Source organism: Taudactylus pleione, unplaced genomic scaffold (assembly GCF_031769625.1).
Source record: "Taudactylus pleione unplaced genomic scaffold, aTauple2 ptg000123l, whole genome shotgun sequence".
Taxonomy (NCBI): Eukaryota; Metazoa; Chordata; class Amphibia; order Anura; family Myobatrachidae; genus Taudactylus; species Taudactylus pleione.
In genome coordinates, this window is record NW_028284525.1 from 177,296 (window position 1) to 199,781 (window position 22,486).

The 22,486-nt window shown below is 49.9% G+C and overlaps 1 protein-coding gene across 1 annotated transcript in view; it reads right to left on the minus strand.

Moving 5' to 3' along the window:
- LOC148523980 (ICOS ligand-like) overlaps positions 1 to 22,486 on the minus strand; it is a 206,253-nt gene that overhangs the window by 127,649 nt on the left and 56,118 nt on the right. The window contains exon 2 of the mRNA XM_088472446.1: positions 20,465 to 20,499. Coding sequence (XP_088328572.1) covers positions 20,465 to 20,499 — 35 coding nt within the window. The remainder of the gene's footprint in view (positions 1 to 20,464; positions 20,500 to 22,486) is intronic.

Below are 22,486 nucleotides of genomic sequence, written 5' to 3' on the forward strand. Positions count from 1 at the left end.
GTGTGACTCAGATGTGTGCACAGATGTGTGACTAAGACATGGTGTGACTCAAATGTGTGACTGAGACATGGTGTGACTCAAATGTGTGTGCAGATGTGTGACTGAGTCATGGTGTGACTCAGATGTGTGTACAGATGTGTGACTGAGACATGGTGTGCGCAGATGTGTGACTGATACATGGTGTGACTCAGATGTGTGACTGATACATGGTGTGACTCAGTTGTGTGCACAGATGTGTGACTGAGACATGGTATGACTCAGATGTTTATGCAGATGTGTGACAGACATGGTGTGACTCAGATGTGTGCGCAGATGTGTGACTGATACATGGTGTGACTCAGATGTGTGACTGAGATATGGTATGACTCAGATGTTTATGCAGATGTGTGACAGACATGGTGTGACTCAGATGTGTGCGCAGATGTGTGACTGACACATGGTGTGACTCCGATGTGTGACTTATACATGGTATGACTCAGATGTGTGCGCAGATGTGTGACTGATACATGGTGTGACTCAGATGTGTGACTGATACATGGTGTGACTCAGTTGTATGCACAGATGTGTGACTGAGACATGGTGTGACTCAGATATGTGTGCAGATGTGTGACTGAGACGTGATGTGACTCAGATGTGTGTGCAGATGTGTGACTGAGTCATGGTGTGACTCAGATGTGTGCACAGATATGTGACTGAGACATGGTGTGACTTAGATGTGTGACTGAGACATGGTGTGACTCAGTTGTATGTACAGATGTGTGACAGAGACATGGTGTGACTCAGTTGTGTGCGCAGATATGTGACTGATACATGGTGTGACTCAGATGTGTGACTGAGACATGGTGTGACTCAGATGTGTGCACAGATGTGTGACTGAGACATGGTGTGACTCAGATGTGTGCACAGATATGTGACTGATACATGGTGTGACTCAGATGTGTGACTGAGACATGGTGTGACTCAGATGTGTGCACAGATATGTGACTGATACATGGTGTGACTCAGATGTGTGACTGAGACATAATGTGACTCAGATGTGTGCATAGATGTGTGACTGAGACATGGTGTGACTCAAATGTGTGACTGAGACATGGTGTGACTCAGATGTGTGACTGAGACATGGTGTGACTCAGATGTGTGCACAGATGTGTGACTGAGACATGGTGTGACTCAGATGTGTGACTGAGACATGGTGTGACTCAGATGTGTGCACAGATGTGTGACTGAGACATGGTGTGACTCAGATGTGTGCACAGATATGTGACTGATACATGGTGTGACTCAGATGTGTGCACAGATATGTGACTGATACACGGTGTGACTCAGATGTGTGACTGAGACATGGTGTGACTCAGATGTGTGCACAGATGTCTGACTGAGACATGGTGTGACTCAGATGTGTGCACAGATGTGTGACTGAGACATGGTGTGACTCAGATGTGTGACTGAGACATGGTGTGACTCAGATGTGTGCACAGATGTGTGACTGAGACATGGTGTGACTCAGATGTGTGACTGAGACATGGTGTGACTCAGATGTGTGCACAGATGTGTGACTGAGACATGGTGTGACTCAGATGTGTGCACAGATATGTGACTGATACATGGTGTGACTCAGATGTGTGACTGAGACATGGTGTGACTCAGATGTGTGCATAGATGTGTGACTGAGACATGGTGTGACTCAGATGTGTGACTGAGACATGGTGTGACTCAGATGTGTGCACAGATGTGTGACTAAGACATGGTGTGACTCAGATGTGTGCACAGATGTGCGACTAAGACATGGTGTGACTCAAATGTGTGACTGAGACATGGTGTGACTCAGATGTGTGCACAGATGTGTGACTAAGTCATGATGTGACTCAGATGTGTGACTGAGACATGGTGTGACTCAGATGTGTGCGCAGATGTGTGACTGATACATGGTGTGACTCAGATGTGTGCACAGATGTGTGACTGATACATGGTGTGACACAGATGTGTGACTGATACATGGTGTGACTCAGATGTGTGACTGAGACATGGTGTGACTCAGATGTGTGCACAGATGTGTGACTAAGTCATGGTGTGAATCAGATGTGCGACTAAGACATGGTGTGACTCAAATGTGTGACTGAGACATGGTGTGACTCAGATGTGTGTGCAGATGTGTGACTGATACATGGTGTGACTCAGATGTGTGCAGATGTGTGACTGAGACGTGGTGTGACTCAGATGTGTACAGATGTGTGACTGAGACATGGTGTGACTCAGATGTGTGCACAGATGTGTGACTAAGTCATGGTGTGACTCAGATGTGCGACTAAGACATGGTGTGACTCAAATGTGTGACTGAGACATGGTGTGACTCAGATGTGTGACTGAGACATGGTGTGACTCAGATGTGTGCGCAGATGTGTGACTGATACAAGGTGTGACTCAGATGTGTGCACAGATGTGTGACTGATACATGGTGTGACACAGATGTGTGACTGATACATGGTGTGACTCAGATGTGTGACTGATACATGGTGTGACACAGATGTGTGACTGAGACATGGTGTGACTCAGATGTGTGCGCAGATGTGTGACTGATACATGGTGTGACTCAGATGTGTGACTGATACATGGTGTGACTCAGATGTGTGCGCAGATGTGTGACTGATACATGGTGTGACTCATATGTGTGACTGATACATGGTGTGACTCAGTTGTGTGCACAGATGTGTGACTGATACATGGTGTGACTCAGATGTGTGCGCAGATATGTGACTGATACATGGTGTGACTCAGATGTGTGACTGAGACATGGTGTGACTCAGTTGTGTGCACAGATGTGTGACTGAGACATGGTTTGACTCAGATGTTTATGCAGATGTGTGACAGACATGGCGTGACTCAGATGTGTGCACAGATGTGTGACTAAGACATGGTTTGACTCAGATGTGTGACTGAGACATGGTGTGACTCAGATGTGTGCCTGAGACATGGTGTGACTCAGATGTGTGCGCAGATGTGTGACTGATACATGGTGTGACTCTGATGTGTGACTGAGACATGGTGTGACTCAGATGTGTGACTGAGACATGGTGTGACTCAGATGTGTGACTAAGACATGGTGTGACTCAGATGTGTGCACAGATGTGTGACTGAGACATGGTGTGATTCAGATGTGTGCACACATGTGTGACTGAGACATGGTGTGACTCAGATGTGTGACTGAGAAATGGTGTGACTCAGATGTGTGCGCAGATGTGTGACTGATACATGGTGTGACTCAGATGTTTGATACATGGTGTGACTCAGATGTGTGCACAGATGTGTGACTGAGACATGGTGTGATTCAGATGTGTGCACAGTTGTGTGACTGAGACATGGTATGACTCAGATGTGTGCGCAGATGTGTGACTGAGTCATGGTGTGTCTCAGATGTGTGCAGATGTGTGAACGTGATGTGGTGTAGCTCAGACGTTTGCGCAGACGTGTGACTGATATATAGTGTGACTCAGACGTGTGCAGATGTGTGAATGTGATGTGGTATGACTCAGACATTTGCATAGACGTGTGACTGATACATGGTGTGACTCAGATGTGTGACTGAGACATGGTGTGACTCAGATGTGTACAGATGTGTGACTGATACATGGTGTGACTCAGATGTGTGATTGAGACATGGTGTGACTCAGATGTGTGCAGATGTGTGACTGAGATGTGGTGTGACTCAGACGTGTGCAGATGTGTGACTGAGATGTGGTGTGACTCAGATGTGTGCAGATGTGTGACTGAGATGTGGTGTGACTCAGATGTGTACAGATGTGTGACAGATGTGTTGTGACTCAGACGTTTGCAGATGTGTGACTCAGATGTGTGAATGAGACATGGTGTGACTCAGACGTGTGCAGATGTGTTACTGAGATGTGGTGTGACTCAGATGTGTGCAGATGTGTGACTGAGACGTGGTGTGTCTCAGATGTGTACAGACGTGTGACTGATACATGGTGTGACTCAGACGTGTGCAGATGTGTGAATGAGACATGGTGTGACTCAGATGTGTGCAGATGTGTGAATGAGATGTGGTGTGACTCAGATGTGTACAGATGTGTGAATGAGATGTGGTGTGACTCAGATGTGTACAGACATGTGACTGATACATGGTGTGACTCAGACGTGTGCAGATGTGTGAATGAGACATGGTGTGACTCAGATGTGTGCAGATGTGTGAATGAGATGTGGTGTGACTCAGATGTGTACAGACGTGTGACTGATACATGGTGTGACTCAGACGTGTGCAGATGTGTGAATGAGACATGGTGTGACTCAGATGTGTGCAGATGTGTGAATGAGATGTGGTGTGACTCAGATGTGTGACTGATACATGGTGTGACTCAGATGTGTGATTGAGACATGGTGTGACTCAGATGTGTGCAGATGTGTGACTGAGACGTGGTGTGACTCAGATGTGTGACTGAGACGTGGTGTGACTCAGATGTGTGCAGATGTGTGAATGAGACGTGGTGTGACTCAGATGTGTGCAGATGTGTGAATGAGACATGGTGTGACTCAGACGTGTGCAGATGTGTGACTGAGATGTGGTGTGACTCAGATGTGTACAGATGTGTGACTGATACATGGTGTGACTCAGATGTGTGATTGAGACATGGTGTGACTCAGATGTGTGCAGATGTGTGACTGAGATGTGGTGTGACTCAGATGTGTACAGACGTGTGACTGATACATGGTGTGACTCAGATGTGTGCAGATGTGTGAATGAGACGTGGTGTGACTCAGACATGTGCAGATGTGTGACTGATACATGGTGTGACTCAGATGTGTGATTGAGACATCGTGTGACTCAGATGTGTGCAGATGTGTGACTGAGACGTGGTGTGACTCAGATGTGTGACTGAGACGTGGTGTGACTCAGATGTGTACAGATGTGTGACAGATGTGTTGTGACTCAGACGTTTGCAGATGTGTGACTCAGATGTGTGAATGAGACATGGTGTGACTCAGACGTGTGCAGATGTGTTACTGAGATGTGGTGTGACTCAGATGTGTGCAGATGTGTGACTGAGACGTGGTGTGTCTCAGATGTGTACAGACGTGTGACTGATACATGGTGTGACTCAGACGTGTGCAGATGTGTGAATGAGACATGGTGTGACTCAGATGTGTGCAGATGTGTGAATGAGATGTGGTGTGACTCAGATTTGTGCAGATGTGTGAATGAGATGTGGTGTGACTCAGATGTGTGCAGATGTGTGAATGAAATGTGGTGTGACTCAGATGTGTACAGATGTGTGAATGAGATGTGGTGTGACTCAGATGTGTACAGACATGTGACTGATACATGGTGTGACTCAGACGTGTGCAGATGTGTGAATGAGACATGGTGTGACTCAGATGTGTGCAGATGTGTGAATGAGATGTGGTGTGACTCAGATGTGTACAGACGTGTGACTGATACATGGTGTGACTCAGACGTGTGCAGATGTGTGAATGAGACATGGTGTGACTCAGATGTGAGCAGATGTGTGAATGAGATGTGGTGTGACTCAGATTTGTGACTGATACATGGTGTGACTCAGATGTGTGATTGAGACATCGTGTGACTCAGATGTGTGCAGATGTGTGAATGAGACGTGGTGTGACTCAGATGTGTGCAGATGTGTGAATGAGACGTGGTGTGACTCAGACGTGTGCAGATGTGTGACTCAGATGTGTGAAGATGTGTGACTGAGATGTGGTGTGAGTCAGATGTGTACAGATGTGTGACTGATACATGGTGTGACTCAGATGTGTGATTGAGACATGGTGTGACTCAGATGTGTGCAGATGTGTGACTGAGATGTGGTGTGACTCAGATGTGTACAGACGTGTGACTGATACATGGTGTGACTCAGATGTGTGAATGAGACGTGGTGTGACTCAGACATGTGCAGATGTGTGACTGATACATGGTGTGACTCAGATGTGTGATTGAGACATCGTGTGACTCAGATGTGTGCAGATGTGTGACTGAGACGTGGTGTGACTCAGATGTGTGACTGAGACGTGGTGTGACTCAGATGTGTGCAGATGTGTGAATGAGACGTGGTGTGACTCAGATGTGTGCAGATGTGTGACTGAGATGTGGTGTGACTCAGATGTGTACAGATGTGTGAATGAGACGTGGTGTGACTCAGACGTGTGCAGATGTGTGACTGAGATGTGGTGTGACTCAGATGTGTGCAGATGTGTGACTGAGATATGGTGTGACTCAGATGTGTACAGATGTGTGACTGAGATGTGTTGTGACTCAGACGTGTGCAGATGTGTGACTCAGATGTGTGAATGAGACATGGTGTGACTCAGACGTGTGCAGATGTGTGAATGAAATGTGGTGTGACTCAGATGTGTACAGATGTGTGAATGAGATGTGGTGTGACTCAGATTTGTGCAGATGTGTGAATGAGATGTCGTGTGACTCAGATGTGTGCAGATGTGTGAATGAGATGTGGTGTCACTCAGATGTGTGCAGATGTGTGACTGAGATGTGGTGTGACTCAGATGTGTACAGATGTGTGACAGATGTGTTGTGACTCAGACGTTTGCAGATGTGTGACTCAGATGTGTGAATGAGACATGGTGTGACTCAGACGTGTGCAGATGTGTGAATGAGACATGGTGTGACTCAGATGTGTGCAGTTGTGTGAATGAGATGTGGTGTGACTCAGATGTGTGCAGATGTGTGAATGAGACATGGTGTGACTCAGATGTGTGCAGTTGTGTGAATGAGATGTGGTGTGACTCAGATGTGTGCAGATGTGTGAATGAAATGTGGTGTGACTCAGATGTGTACAGATGTGTGAATGAGATGTGGTGTGACTCAGATTTGTGCAGATGTGTGAATGAGATGTGGTTTGACTCAGACGTGTGCAGATGTGTGAATGAGACATGGTGTGACTCAGATGTGTGCAAATGTGTGAATGAGACATGGTGTGACTCAGATGTGTGCAGATGTGTGAATCAGATGTGTGCAGATGTGTGAATGAGATGTGGTGTGACTCAGATGTGTGCAGGTGTGCGACTGATACATGGTGTGACTCAGACGTGTGCAGATGTGTGAATGAGACATGGTGTGACTCAGATGTGTGCAGATGTGTGAATGAGACATGGTGTGACTCAGATGTGTGCAGATGTGTGACTGAGACGTGGTGTGACTCAGATGTGTACAGACGTGTGACTGATACATGGTGTGACTCAGATGTGTGATTGAGACATGATGTGACTCAGATGTGTGCAGATGTGTGACTGAGACGTGGTGTGACTCAGATGTGTACAGATGTGTGAATGAGATGTGGTGTGGCTTATAGGAGAAGGGAGGCAGATGTAGAACGGTTAGAGAGGAAGATGAGCATATCAACAAATATCGATTGTCCGATATACCGGGAAGTATTGATAATGGGAACAGACATGGATGCAGTGCCGAACTTTACACAGCTGAGCAAAGTTTTGCTACTGAGTCCAGAAGTCCCTTCTTGCACACGTATGAATCCAAGAGACCTACAGCATATTGCTAATACTTGATGTGACCCCCTGGGCTTATTTGGGTAGAGACTGCCCCGTATGCTGGTACTTGTGGTTCTCCAAGTACCAGCATCCAGCATGTGGGGGAGGCTTGCTGGCACCTGTAGTTCTCCAGGAAAAGACAATATTATTACATCTATCTCACTGCACTTTACACAATCAACTTGGCACCCACTGATCAGGGATGCCAGAGATTGTCCCGGGCCTGGTGTACCCTTGAGAGGGGGACCCCTTTATTGGAGGGGATCTCCAGCCTGGGTTGACTAGCAGTCAGGGGTAATGCTTTGGCCAGGGGACCCGATGAAAGGGTTACCCTAACTGTGGCATTACCCCCCACTAGGAAGAGTCTGGTGCTGGTTATGGAAAATATAGGGGACCCCTACTTATTTTGTCCCCGGTACCACAACCAGGACAGACTCTACAGAGACCGGGGCTGGTTATGCTTGTGTGGAGGGGGGAACCGCCATTTAAAAAAAAAAAATGTATGTTTTTTTGGGTTTTTTTTGCTTTTTTTCACAGACAGAAACATGCACGGGTCTCACAGATCTGTGCATCTCTCTGTGTTACTCGGACCTGCACAGCTGATACTTGCTATCCTGAACCAGGTCTGTTTTCACACAGTAATAGTGTGCGAGTGAAACACTCGCACTCTATTACGGGTTGGGTATGAAATACCAGCGGTTCAAATCCTGACCCCGGAAGCCTGACAGCTAAAGATCCCGACGGAGGCTGGTAAGCACCCTATTACTCCCCTCTCCCCCCAATTACCCTAACCCTCCTTTGGTGGTGCATAACCCTAACCTCCCCTCAGTGGTGCCTAACCCTGACCTCCCCTCGGTGGTGCCTAACCCTAACCTCCCCGGGTGCTGCCTAATCCTGACCTCCCCTCGGTGGTGCCTAACCCTAACCTCCCTGGGTGGTGCCTAACCCTGACCTCCCCTCAGTGGTGCCTAACCTCCCCGGGTGGTGCCTAACCCTGACCTCCCCTTGGTGGTATCTAACCCTAACCTCCCTAGATGGTGCCTAACCCTAACCTCCCCGGGTAGTGCCTAACCCTATCCTCCCAGGGTGGCGCCTAACCCTGACCTCCCCGGGTGGTGCCTAACCCTGACCTCCCCTCGGTGGTGCCTAACCCTAACCCCCCGCGGGTGGTGCCTAACCGTAACCTCTCCGGGTGGTGCCTAACCCTGACCTCCCCTCGGTGGTGCCTAACCCTAACCTCCCCGGGTGGTGCCTAATCCTGACCTCCCCTTGGTGGTGCCTAACCCTAACCTCCCTGGGTGGTGCCTGACCTCGCCTCGGTGGTGCCTAACCTCCCCGGGTGGTGCCTAACCCTGACCTCCCCTTGGTGGTGCCTAACCTCCCCGTGTGGTGCCTAACCCTGACCTCCCCTTGGTGGTGCCGAACCCTAACCTCCCTAGGTGGTGCCTAACCCTAACCTTCCCGGGTGGTGCCTAACCCTGACCTCCCCTCAGTGGTGCCTAACCCTGACCTCCCCTCAGTGGTGCCTAACCCTGACCTCCCCTTGGTGGTGCCTAACCCTAACCCCCCTGGGTGGTGCCTAACCATAACCTCCCTGGGTGGTGCCTAACCCTAACCTTCCCGGGTGGTGCCTAACTCTAACCTCCCCTCGGTGGTGCCTAACCCTGACCTCCCCGGGTGGTGCCTAACCCTAACCTCCACTCAGAGGTGCCTAACCCTGACCCTAACCCCCCCGGGTGGTGCCTAACCCCCCTTCCTGCACCCTATACCTCACCCTCCCAGGGGGTGCCTGACCCTATCCTCCCCCCAATGGTGCCTATCTCTAACCTTCCCGGGTGGTGCCTAACCCTGACCTCCCCGGGTGGTGCCTAACCCTAACCTCCCCTCGGTGGTGCCTGACCCTAACCCCCCAGGATGGTGCCTAACCCCCGTTCCCGCACCCTATACCTAACCCTCCCAGGAGGTGCCTGACCCTATCATCCCCCCAGTGGTGCCTAACCCTAACCTCCCCTCAGTGGTGCCAAACCCGAACCTCCCTGGGGGGTGCCTAACCCCCCCTCCTGCACCCTATACCTAACCCTCCCAGGGGGTGCCTGACCCTACCTTCCCCCCAGTGGTGCCTAACTCTAACCACCCTCCCGGCAGCTTTACTCTAATCCTCCTTGGGGGGTGCCTAGCCCTATGTCCCCCCCAGGGGATGCCTAATCCTAACACCCCCCCCCTTTCACCGGCCGTGGCTAAGACTTACCTGGCTCCGGTGTTTTACGATCAGGATGTCGGCTGTCAGGATTCCGATGCCAGTTTCTTGATCCGTAAGGGTATAGCAACATCTGCATTTTGCCAGGCGGTGGATTATGCACTACATCTATTACATTGCCCAAGTTGTGTCCTCAGAATGGCAAAACATCTGGATGCGCGAGTTGCGGGGGAAAAACATGCGAGTTTGCCTTTTCTCACACCCTATTACATCTCGCCCAACGTATCCTTTATTTCAAAGCGCAATGTGGCAGCGAGGAAAATCACAAATATTACTAAGAGGAAATTTATAAACTACTGTTTACTGACCCTATTCTACATGAAAATCCAGATACTAAACCTTCATTTGTTTTCTTTTAAAAAAAGTAAAAAAATATAAAATATATCTTAGCTCCCAGTTTTTTTCGGAATCCCTCAGACTCTGGATCAAATTGTAGGCAACGTACCCTTATGGGTCCCCCAGTGGTTGGTTTTCAGGTACAATCGCAAGAAATATACCTGCAGCTAAAATTCCATTAGCAGCCGAAACACTAAGGGCCTGATTCTGACCCGGTCGCAAGCGCTGTGCGCGCGCTACCGGGTCGATGGTGGGCCAGTGCGCATGCGCACGATGGAGCCGGCTCCGTCGTGCGCGAGACCCGGATAGCGACGGGCAAGCCGTTGCTCCGGGTCTCGCACCAAAGGGGGCGTGCTGTCGATGTTGAGTGACAGCACGCCCCCTTTGGTTGGCGGGCCGGGGGGTGGCTGCCCAGACGGAGGCGTTCCCATGTGAACGCCTCCATTTGGGGACGGCCCCACTGACATCACGAGTGATGTCAGTGGGAGAGATTTTGGCTCTGTTAGAGCTGATATCTTTCTGGGGCTTGCGGCAACGAGATCCTACCACAAGGGTCTCGTCGCAAGCCCGATGGTCACGATGGTCTTGACCATCGCGACCATCTTCCTGGTCACTCGCTATAGCTGTGGGTGGTCACCCATAGCTATGCGAGCGGCCAGGAGGCTGTTCAAAAAAAACATAGCCCGGCCCTAATTCAGAGCGAGCACTCTGTCAGAGCGTCCGGCTCTGAATCAGGGCCTAATCTGTTTTTTTCTAAGAGAATTTCTCACTGACTGCTCTATTCATTATGTTAGTTATCAGGGACCCAGTGGATCCCTATAATTAACATTTGAACTCGCAGTGAGCGCCGGAGCAATTCAACATTACTCTGCGAAGAGACAGCTGATCCGAAAAATAGCTGTTTCCCCGAATGCTTTCACGGCTCCATTCAGAGCACCTGTGTGACCTGAAGTTCAAGAAGGTGCACAAAAGCCCCGATGTCTGGCGGTAGGGACACGGTTATACTAGTGTATGGGGACAGCGGCCATTCCGGGAGAGGAAGGTAAGCAGGAGATATCTGTGATACTAGTGTATGCGGACAGCGGCCATTCCGGGAGAGAAAGGTAAGCAGGAGATATCTGTGATACTAGTGTATGGGGACAGCGGCCATTCCGGGAGAGAAAGGTAAGCAGGAGATATCTGTGATACTAGGGTATGGGGACAGCGGCCATTCAGCGAGAGAAAGGTAAGCAGGAGATATCTGTGATATTAGTGTATGGGGACAGCGGCCATTCCGGGAGAGGAAGGTAAGCAGGAGATATCTGTGATACTAGTGTATGGGGACAGCGGCCATTCAGCGAGAGAAAGGTAAGCAGGAGATATCTGTGATACTAGGGTATGGGGACAGCGGCCATTCCGGGAGAGGATGGTAAGCAGGAGATATCTGTGATACTAGTGTATGGGGACAGCGGCCATTCCGGGAGAGGATGGTAAGCAGGAGATATCTGTGATACTAGTGTATGGGGACAGCGGCCATTCCGGGAGAGGATGGTAAGCAGGAGATATCTGTGATACTAGTGTATGGGGACAGCGGCCATTCCGGGAGAGGATGGTAAGCAGGAGATATCTGTGATACTAGTGTATGGGGACAGCGGCCATTCCGGGAGAGGATGGTAAGCAGGAGATATCTGTGATACTAGTGTATGGGGACAGCGGCCTTTCCGGGAGAGGAAGGTAAGCAGGAGATATCTGTGATACTAGTGTATGGGGACAGCGGCCATTCCGGGAGAGGAAGGTAAGCAGGAGATATCTGTGATACTAGTGTATGGGGACAGCGGCCATTCCGGGAGAGGAAGGTAAGCAGGAGATATCTGTGATACTAGTGTATGGGGACAGCGGGTCATTCCGGGAGAGGAAGGTAAGCAGGAGATATCAGTGATATTAATGTATGGGGACAGCGGGTCATTCCGGGAGAGGATGGTAAGCAGGAGATATCAGTGATATTAGTGTATGGGGACAGCGGGTCATTCCGGGAGAGGAAGGTAAGCAGGAGATATCTGTGATACTAGTGTATGGGGACAGCGGGTCATTCCGGGAGAAGAAGGTAAGCAGGAGATATCTGTGATAGTAGTGTATGGGGACAGTGGGCCATTCCGGGAGAGAAAGGTAAGCAGGAGATATCTGTGATACTAGTGTATGGGGACAGCGGGCCATTCCGGGAGAGGAAGGTAAGCAGGAGATATCTGTGATACTAGTGTATGGGGACAGCGGCCATTCCTGGAGAGGAAGGTAAGCAGGAGATATCTGTGATACTAGTGTATGGGGACAGCGGCCATTCCAGGAGAGGAAGGTAAGCAGGAGATATCTGTGATACTAGTGTATGAGGACAGCGGCCATTCCGGGAGAGGAAGGTAAGCAGGAGATATCTGTGATACTAGTGTATGGGGACAGCGGGACATTCCGGGAGAGGAAGGTAAGCAGGAGATATCTGTGATACTAGTGTATGAGCACAGCGGGCCATTCCGGGAGAGGAAGGTAAGCAGGAGATATCTGTGATACTAGTGTATGGGGACAGCGGCCATTCCGGTAGAGAAATGTAAGCAGGAGATATCTGTGATACTAGTGTATGGGGACAGCGGCCATTCCGGTAGAGAAAGGTAAGCAGGAGATATTTGTGATACTAGTGTATGGGGACAGCGGCGATTCCGGGAGAGGAAGGTAAGTAGGAGATATCTGTGATACTAGTGTATGAGGAAAGCGGCCATTCTGGGAGAGGAAGGTAAGCAGGAGATATCTGTGATATTAGTGTATGGGGATATAGGGCCATTCCGCAAGAGAAAGGTAAGCAGGAGATATCTGTGATACTAGTGTATGGGGACAGTGGGCCATTCCGGGAGAGAAAGGTAAGCAGGAGATATCTGTGATACTAGTGTATGAGGACAGCGGGCCATTCCGGGAGAGGAAGGTAAGCAGGAGATATCTGTGATACTACTGTATGGGGACAGCAGGCCATTCCGGGAGAGGAAGGTAAGTAGGAGATATCTGTGATACTACTGTATGGGGACAGCGGGCAATTCCGTGGGAAAGGTAAGCAGGAGATATCTGTGATACTAGTGTATGGGGACAGCGGGCCATTCCGGGAGAGAAAGGTAAGTAGGAGATATCTGTGATACTAGTGTATGAGGACAGCGGCCATTCCGGGAGAGAAAGGTAAGCAGGAGATATCTGTGATACTAGTGTATGAGGACAGCAGGTCATTCCGGGAGAGAAAGGTAAGCAGGAGATATCTGTGATACTAGTGTATGGGGACAGCGGGCCATTCCGGGAGAGGAAGGTAAGCAGGAGATATCTGTGATACTAGTGTATGGGGACAGCGGGCCATTCCGGGAGAGGAAGGTAAGCAGGAGATATCTGTGATACTAGTGTATGGGGACAGCGGGCCATTCCGGGAGAGGAAGGTAACTGGAGATATCTGTGATACTAGTGTATGAGGAAAGCGGCCTTACTGGGAGAAGAAGGTAAGCAGGAGATATCTGTGATATTAGTGTATGGGGATATAGGGCCATTCCGTAAGAGAAAGGTAAGCAGGAGATATCTGTGATACTAGTGTGTCACGGCCAGGGTATTTCAGCATGGCGCTAGGCGAGTGTTACCTGTGAGGTCATTGTGGCGCGGGCTGTCTGGTGGTGGAGCTGGTGTCTGGCGGGGGGCTTTGGCGGTGCGCGTTGTTGTGCGGGCCTGTTGGCACTCTGCGCTGGTAAGGCCTGGCGGCATCTCCGTTCCGTTTGGCATGGGCGCCGCCATCTTGCCTTCTGGCCATGTGATGCGGCTGGCCAATCCTGGTGAGTTACATGTTCCCTTCAGCCAGTAACAGCACGGCATGGGGTATTTAGGAAGGGTCAGTGCCTTCCTTCTTTGCCAGTGCAACGTGTATCTCAGCCTAGCTGAGAGGGAGTTCTCTGTGCTTATCCTGTGAATTCGCTGTCTGCCAGTCTGCCTGTCAGCTCCTAGCTCCTGCTGGAATACCCCGCTTCCTCCATCACCCTTGCCCATACCTGAGTGCCTGAGCCTGCTGACATCCTGCTCATTTGCATTAGTTCACTACCTGCATACCTGGCTTATTATTTCCTGCATCACTACCTGCATACCTGGCTTATTATTTCCTGCATCACTACCTGCATACCTGGCTTATTTCCTGCATACCTGGCTTGATTATTTTCAGTTTCACTACCTGCACACCTGGACAGCTCTGATTGTTTCTACTTGGACATTAACCTATTACTCCCACCACAGAACTCTTGTGCACATTTATATATTCCTGGACTTTTATTTACTGCCATATTTTATGTCGGTGGTCTAAGACCATGTATCGATTATCGAGGCCTTAATGACATTACTGTAAAGAATTGATACCCTCTTCCCCTGATTACTGAGTTGTTTGATAGGGTCAAGGGCTCTGTCATTTTTTCTAAATTAGATCTGAGAGGGGCTTACAACCTCATTCGTATCCGAGCTGGCGATGAATGGAAGACCGCTTTTAATACCAGAGATGGACATTTCGAATATTTAGTAATGCCTTTTGGATTGTGCAACGCCCCTGCTGTCTTTCAGAGTTTCGTTAATGAGATTTTCCGGGATCTGTTATATGTTTCGGTTGTTGTCTATCTGGATGACATACTGATTTTTTCACCCTCTGTGGCTAAACATCAAGAACATGTTAAAGAAGTTTTGACCCGTTTGAGAGAAAACCACCTTTACTGCAAACTGGAGAAGTGCGTCTTTGGAGTGCCCAGTGTGCCTTTTCTCGGCTATGTAATTTCTGGCTCCAGTTTAGAAATGGACCCCAAGAAGGTTCAAGCAATTCTGGATTGGACCCGACCTCAGACACTGAAAGCCATCCAGAGATTGTTGGGCTTCGCCAATTATTATAGACGCTTTATTAGGGGATTTTCTACATTGCTGGCTCCCATTACAGCCTTGACCCGCAAAGGTGCTAATCCTGCCCAATGGTGACCTGAGGCAGAGTCTGCCTTTCATCTTCTAAAACAGGCCTTTATCTCAGCACCAGTTCTTTGACAACCAGATCTGGACAGGCCTTTTTTGTTTGAAGTAGACGCATCATCTGAAGCTGTGGGAGCAGTCTTGTCTCAACGTTATGAGAACAACCGAGTCCATCCGTGTGGGTTCTTTTCTAAAAAATTCTCACCTGCCGAAAGGAACTACGCCATAGGTGAGCAAGAACTACTAGCTGTAAAGTTGGCTTTGAAGGAATGGAGATATTTGCTAGGAGGCGCCAAATTTCCATTTACTGTATTTACGGACCATAGAAATCTCCTATTTCTCAAAAACCTCCAATGTGTGAGTCCTCGTTTGGCCCGCTGGGCAATATTCTTTGCCAGGTTTCAGTTCACCCTGACCTTCCGGTCTGGAGCACTTAATCAGAAGGCTGATGCACTATCGAGATCTCTCCTCTGTGATGATCAATCTGAAAATCAAAGCAATACCCCTGTCTTGGAATCAAGAGTTTTCGCCGCATTACAAGTTCAGCCTCCTACGGGAAAATCATTTGTGGCCCCGGAATTAAGGACGCGGCTTCTCACTTGGGCACATTCCTCTCGCTTCGCAGGGCACTCAGGCACTCGCAGGGCACTCGGAAGACCTTGGAGTTCCTGAAAAGACACTATTGGTGGCCTTCTATGAAAGCAGATATAATGGAGTTCATCTCTTCCTGCTCCTCCTGTGCCCAGCATAAATCATCACGACAAGCTCCAGCTGGGGAATTGCTTCCATTACCTACTCCATCACGTCCATGGACGCATCTCTCCATGGATTTCGTCACAGACCTGCCAGTCTCTCAAGGCTTCAACACTATCTGGGTTGTAATAGAACGATTCTCTAAGATGGTCCACTATATACCGTTGAAGAAGTTACCTTCTGCCCCTGACCTGGCACAGTTGTTTGTTCAACCCATATTTCGTCTACATGGCCTTCCTGCTGAAATTGTCTCTGAACGTGGTGTGCAGTTTACTGCAAAATTCTGGAGGGCTTTGTGTTCTGTTCTTCAAGTGAAGTTAAACTTTTCCACGGCCTACCATCCACAAAGCGACGGCTCCACCGAGAGAGTTAATCAAGATCTAGAAACTTTCTTAAGAATTTTTATGTCATCTTCCCAGGACAATTGGGCTGTCTTGCTGCCGTGGGCCGAGTTTGCACACAATGCTTCCTACCATTCGTCAACCAAACGCCATTTCAGGTTGTTTATGGCCTTCATCCTCGTGTTCCCGAATTCCGAAACCTGCCTGTTTTTGATGTTCCGGCCGTGGAGGACACGTTGCGGAATTTTGCTGCCATCTGGACTCAAGTACGGTCTGATTTGTTGAAGGCATCCTCTCGTTATAAGACCCAGGCCGATGAGAAGCGTAGAATAGTTCCACGCATGCAAGTAGGAGACCAGGTCTGGTTGTCTACCCGGAACCTTCGTCTAAGAGTTCCTTCAATGAAATTTGCACCCCGCTTTATTGGTCCCTTCACTGTTACAGAAGTCATTAATCCAGTGGCCTACCGTTTACAGTTACCCCCATACCTAAAAATTCCTAATTCCTTCCATGTTTCCTTATTAAAGCCCCTGGTCCTGAATAAGTTCCATAATGCTCTACCTGCTTCTCCTCAAGTCCAGACAGAGAGAGGAGTTGAGTTTGAGGTTGCCCAGATCTTGGACTCTCGTCTACGCAGAGGTCATCTACAGTATTTGCTGGACTGGAAAGGTTACGGTCCAGAGGAACATTGCTGGACCGATGCTCGCGATGTCCACGCTCCCTCGCTCATCAAGAGATTCCATTCTGCTCATCTGGAGAAGCCTGGTGAGTGTCCTGAGGCCACCCCAAAAGGGGGGGTGTACTGTCACGGCCAGGGTACTTCAGCATGGCGCTAGGCGAGTGTTACCTGTGAGGTCATTGTGGCACGGGCTGTCTGGTGGTGGAGCTGGTGTCTGGCGGGGGGCTTTGGCGGCGCGCGTTGTTGTGCGGGCCTGTTGTCACTCTGCGCTGGTAAGGCCTGGCGGCGTCTCCATTCCATTTGGCATGGGTGCCGCCATCTTGCCTTCTGGCCATGTGATGCGGCTGGCCAATCCTGGTGAGTCACATGTTCCCTCCGGCCAGTAAGAGCACGGCATGGGGTATTTAGGAAGGGTCAGTGCCTTCCTTCTTTGCCAGTGCAACGTGTATCTCAGCCTAGCTGAGAGGGAGTTCTCTGCGCTTATCCTGTTCCTGTGAATTTGCTGTCTGACAGTCTGCCTGTCAGCTCCTAGCTCCCACTGGAATACCCCGCTTCCTCCATCACCCTTGCCCATACCTGAGTGCCTGAGCCTGCTGACATCCTGCTCATTTGCCTTAGTTCACTACCTGCATACCTGGCTTATTATTTCCTGCATCACTACCTGCATACCTGGCTTGATTATTTTCAGTCTCACTACCTGCACACCTGGACAGCTCTAATTGTTTCTACTTGGACATTAACCCATTATTCCCACCACAGAACTCTAGTGCACATTTATATATTCCTGGACTTTTATTTACTGCCATATTTTATGTCTTCTCAAGCACTTATTAAAAACCTAGTTGTTTATTCAAACCCGCTTCTGTGATCGCTCCAGCTACCACCCCGGGTCCACAAATAACCCAGAACATAACATAGTGTATGGGGAAAGTGGGCCGTTCCGCAAGAGAAAGGTAAGCAGGAGATATATGTGATAATAGTGTATGGGGACAGTGGGCCATTCCGGGAGAGAAAGGTAAGCAGGAGATATCTGTGATACTAGTGTATGGGGACAGCGGCCATTCCGGGAGAGGAAGGTAAACAGGAGATATCTGTGATACTAGTGTATGGGGACAGCGGCCATTCCTGGAGAGGAAGGTAAGCAGGAGATATCTGTGATACTAGTGTATGGGGACAGCGGCCATTCCAGGAGAGGAAGGTAAGCAGGAGATATCTGTGATACTAGTGTATGAGGACAGCGGCCATTCCGGGAGAGGAAGGTAAGCAGGAGATATCTGTGATACTAGTGTATGGGGACAGCGGGACATTCCGGGAGAGGAAGGTAAGCAGGAGATATCTGTGATACTAGTGTATGAGCACAGCGGGCCATTCCGGGAGAGGAAGGTAAGCAGGAGATATCTGTGATACTAGTGTATGGGGACAGCGGCCATTCCGGTAGAGAAATGTAAGCAGGAGATATCTGTGATACTAGTGTATGGGGACAGCGGCCATTCCGGGAGAGGAAGGTAAACAGGAGATATCTGTGATACTAGTGTATGGGGACAGCGGACATTCCGGGAGAGGAAGGTAAGTAGGAGATATCTGTGTTACTAGTGTATGGGGACATAGGGATATTCCGCAAGAGAAAGGTAAGCAGAAGATATCAGTGATACTAGTGTATGGGGACATAGGGCCATTCCTGGAGAGAAAGGTAAGCAGGAGATATCTGTGATACTAGTGTATGGGGACAGCGGCCATTCTGGGAGAGGAATGTAAGCAGGAGATATATGTCATAATAATGTATGGGGACAGCGGGCCATTCCGGGAGAGAAAGGTAAGCAGGAGATATTTGTGATACTATTGTATGGGGACAGCGGGCCATTCCGGGAGAGAAAGGTAAGTAGGAGATATCTGTGATACTAGCGTATAAGGACAGCGGCCATTCCGGGAGAGGAAGGTAAGCAGGAGATATCTGTGATACTAGTGTATGAGGACAGCGGCCATTCCGGGAGAGGAAGGTAAGCAGGATATATCTGTGATACTAGTGTATGGGGACAGCGGGCCATTCCGGGAGAGGAAGGTAAGCAGGAGATATCTGTGATACTAGTGTATGGGGACAGCGGGCCATTCCGGGAGAGAAAGGTAAGCAGGAGATATCTGTGATACTAGTGTATGGGGACAGCGGGCCATTCCGGGAGAGGAAGGTAAGCAGGAGATATCTGTAATACTAGTGTATGGGAACAGCGGGCCATTCCGGGAGAGGAAGGTAAGCAGGAGATATCTGTAATACTAGTGTATGAGGACAGCGGGCCATTCCGGGAGAGAAAGGTAAGCAGGAGATATCTGTGATACTAGTGTATGGGGACAGCGGGCCATTCCGGGTGAGGAAGGTAAGCAGGAGATATCTGTGATACTAGTGTATGGGGACAGCGGGCCATTCCGGGAGAGGAAGGTAAGCAGGAGATATCTGTAATACTAGTGTATGGGGACAGCGGGCCATTCCGGGAGAGGAAGGTAAGCAGGAGATATCTGTAATACTAGTGTATGAGGACAGCGGGCCATTCCGGGAGAGAAAGGTAAGCAGGAGATATCTGTGATACTAGTGTATGGGGACAGCGGGCCATTCCGGGAGAGGAAGGTAAGCAGGAGATATCTGTGATACTAGTGTATGGGGACAGCGGCCATTCCGGGAGAGGAAGGTAAGCAGGAGATATCTGTAATACTAGTGTATGAGGACAGCGGGCCATTCCGGGAGAGAAAGGTAAGCAGGAGATATCTGTGATACTAGTGTATGGGGACAGCGGGCCATTCCGGGAGAGGAAGGTAAGCAGGATATATCTGTGATACTAGTGTATGGGGACAGTGGGCCATTCCGGGAGAGAAAGGTAAGCAGGAGATATATGTGATACTAGTGTATGGGGGCAGCGGGCCATTCCGGGAGAGGAAGGTAAGTAGGAGATATATGTGATACTAGGGTATGGGGACAGCGGCGATTCCAGGAGAGGAAGGTAAGTAGGAGATATCTGTGATACTAGTGTATGGGGACAGCGGCCATTCCGGGAAAGGAAGGTAAGCAGGAGATATGTGATACTAGTGTATGGGGACAGCGGCCATTCCGGGAGAGGAAGGTAAGCAGGATATATGTGATACTAGGGTATGGGGACAGCGGCGATTCCGGGAGAGGAAGGTAAGTAGGAGATATCTGTGATACTAGTGTATGGGGACAGCGGCCATTCCGGGAGAGGAAGGTAAGCAGGAGATATATGTGATACTAGGGTATGGGGACAGCGGCGATTCCGGGAGAGGAAGGTAAGCAGGAGATATCTGTGATACTAGTGTATGGGGACAGCGGGACATTCCTGGAGAGCGTATATTAGCATATAGTCACAGACACACGGCTGTACACCGGGGGAAGGGCTGATGCCAGCATTGGTATATAGTCAGACATACGGCTCTACACCGGGAGAGGGTCTGATACTAGTATTAGCATAAAGTCGCAGTCTCAGCTACGGTAACAGATGTTAATGAGGTCGCAGCAGTGCTTATCTCAGAATCAGGCTGTGCGCAATATGTGTAATGATCCCCTAATACATGAATATTACTTACCTAATATCAGACTCCAGAAGACAACAGCAAGTAACCTGCAGTAAAGAGAGAAGGTGATATAACCACACAGGTGCCATTATCTCACCACATCTTCTATACATTTACTACAGTTCTCTATTGACACAATTTACATGTAAATATGAAGTAATAATGACCCAGTCCCTGCCCAGCTCATTTCTGCATGCGCAGTGCAACTGGAGATAAAATATAGAATATACGCATTATAGATAAACCCTTCTACATATATAATTCTTACAATATCACCATCCTAAATGTTGCGGCAGTATTTGTACCACTGTGATTCATTTTATATAGTATCAGCTGCCATTATCATAGTCTGGTGAATCTTACTTCCTCCGTGGCGTATAGGACAAAGCCATATTGCTGGCGATAACCGTTCTCACCAGAGAAATAGGCCCTGTGTAAGAGAACATTGCCATGTATCATATATGCCATTCCTCCTGCCTCATGTCACGTTCTCTCTGCTCTCCCAGAATACTCTCCTCTCCCTGATCTCTCTACTCGTCCTCCTTCCCAGCACTGTCCTCACTCTGATCTCTCTCTCCTCACCCTCTTTCCCAGCACTCTCCTCACCCTGATCTCTCTCTCTCCTCCCCCTCCTTCCCAGCACTGTCCTCACTCTGATCTCTCTCTCCTCACCCTCCTTCCCAGCACTCTCCTCACCCTGATCTCTCTCTCCTCACCCTCCTTCCCAGCACTCTCCTCACCCTGATCTCTCTCTCCTCCCCAACCTTCCAAGCACTGTCCTCACTCTGATCTCTCTCTCCTCACCCTCCTTCCCAGCACTCTCCTCACCCTGATCTCTCTCTCCTCACCCTCCTTCCCAGCACTCTCCTCACCCTGATCTCTCTCTCCTCACCCTCCTTCCCAGCACTCTCCTCACCCTTATCTCTCTCTCCTCCCCCTCCTTCCCAGCACTCTCCTCACCCTGATCTCTCTCTCTCCTCCCCCTCCTTCCCAGCACTGTCCTCACTCTGATCTCTCTCTCCTCACCCTCCTTCCCAGCACTCTCCTCACCCTGATCTCTCTCTCCTCACCCTCCTTCCCAGCACTCTCCTCACTCTGATCTCTCTCTCCTCCCCCTCCTTCCCAGCACTCTCCTCACCCTGATCTCTCTACTCGTCCTCCTTCCCAGCACTCTCCTCACCCTGATCTCTCTCTCCTCACCCTCCTTCCCAGCACTCTCCTCACCCTTATCTCTCTCTCCTCCCCCTCCTTCCCAGCACTCTCCTCACCCTGATCTCTCTCTCTCTCCTCCCCCTCCTTCCCAGCACTCTCCTCACCCTGATCTCTCTCTCTCTCCTCACCCTCCTTCCCAGCACTCTCCTCACCCTGATCTCTCTCTCCTCCCCCTCCTTCCCAGCACTCTCCTCACCCTGATCTCTCTCTCTCTCTCTCCTCACCCTCCTTCCCAGCACTCTCCTCACCCTCCTTCCCAGCACTCTCCTCGCCCTGATCTCTCTATGCTCACCCTCCTTCCCAGCACTCTCCTCACCCTGATCTCTCTCTCCTCCCCCTCCTTCCCAGCACTCTCCTCACCCTGATCTCTCTCTCCTCCCCCTCCTTCTCAGCACTCTCCTCACCCTAATCTCTCTCTCCTCACCCTCCTTCCCAGCACTCTCATCGCCCTCCTTCTCAGCTCTCTCCTTGCCCTGATCTCTCTCTCCTCACCCTCCTTCCCAGCACTCTCCTCACCCTGATCTCTCTCTCTCCTCACCCTCCTTCCCAGCACCCTCCTCACCCTAATCTCTCTCTCCTCACCCTCCTTCCCAGCACTCTCGTCGCCCTCCTTCCCAGCTCTCTCCTCGCCCTGATCTCTCTCTCCTCACCCTCCTTCCCAGCACTATCTTCACCCTGATCTCTCTCTCTCCTCACCCTCCTTCCCAGCACCCTCCTCACCCTGATCTCTCTCTCCTCCCCCTCCTTCCCAGCACTCTCCTCACCCTGATCTCTCGCTCTCTCTCTCTCTCTCTCCTCACCCTCCTTCCCAGCACTCTCCTC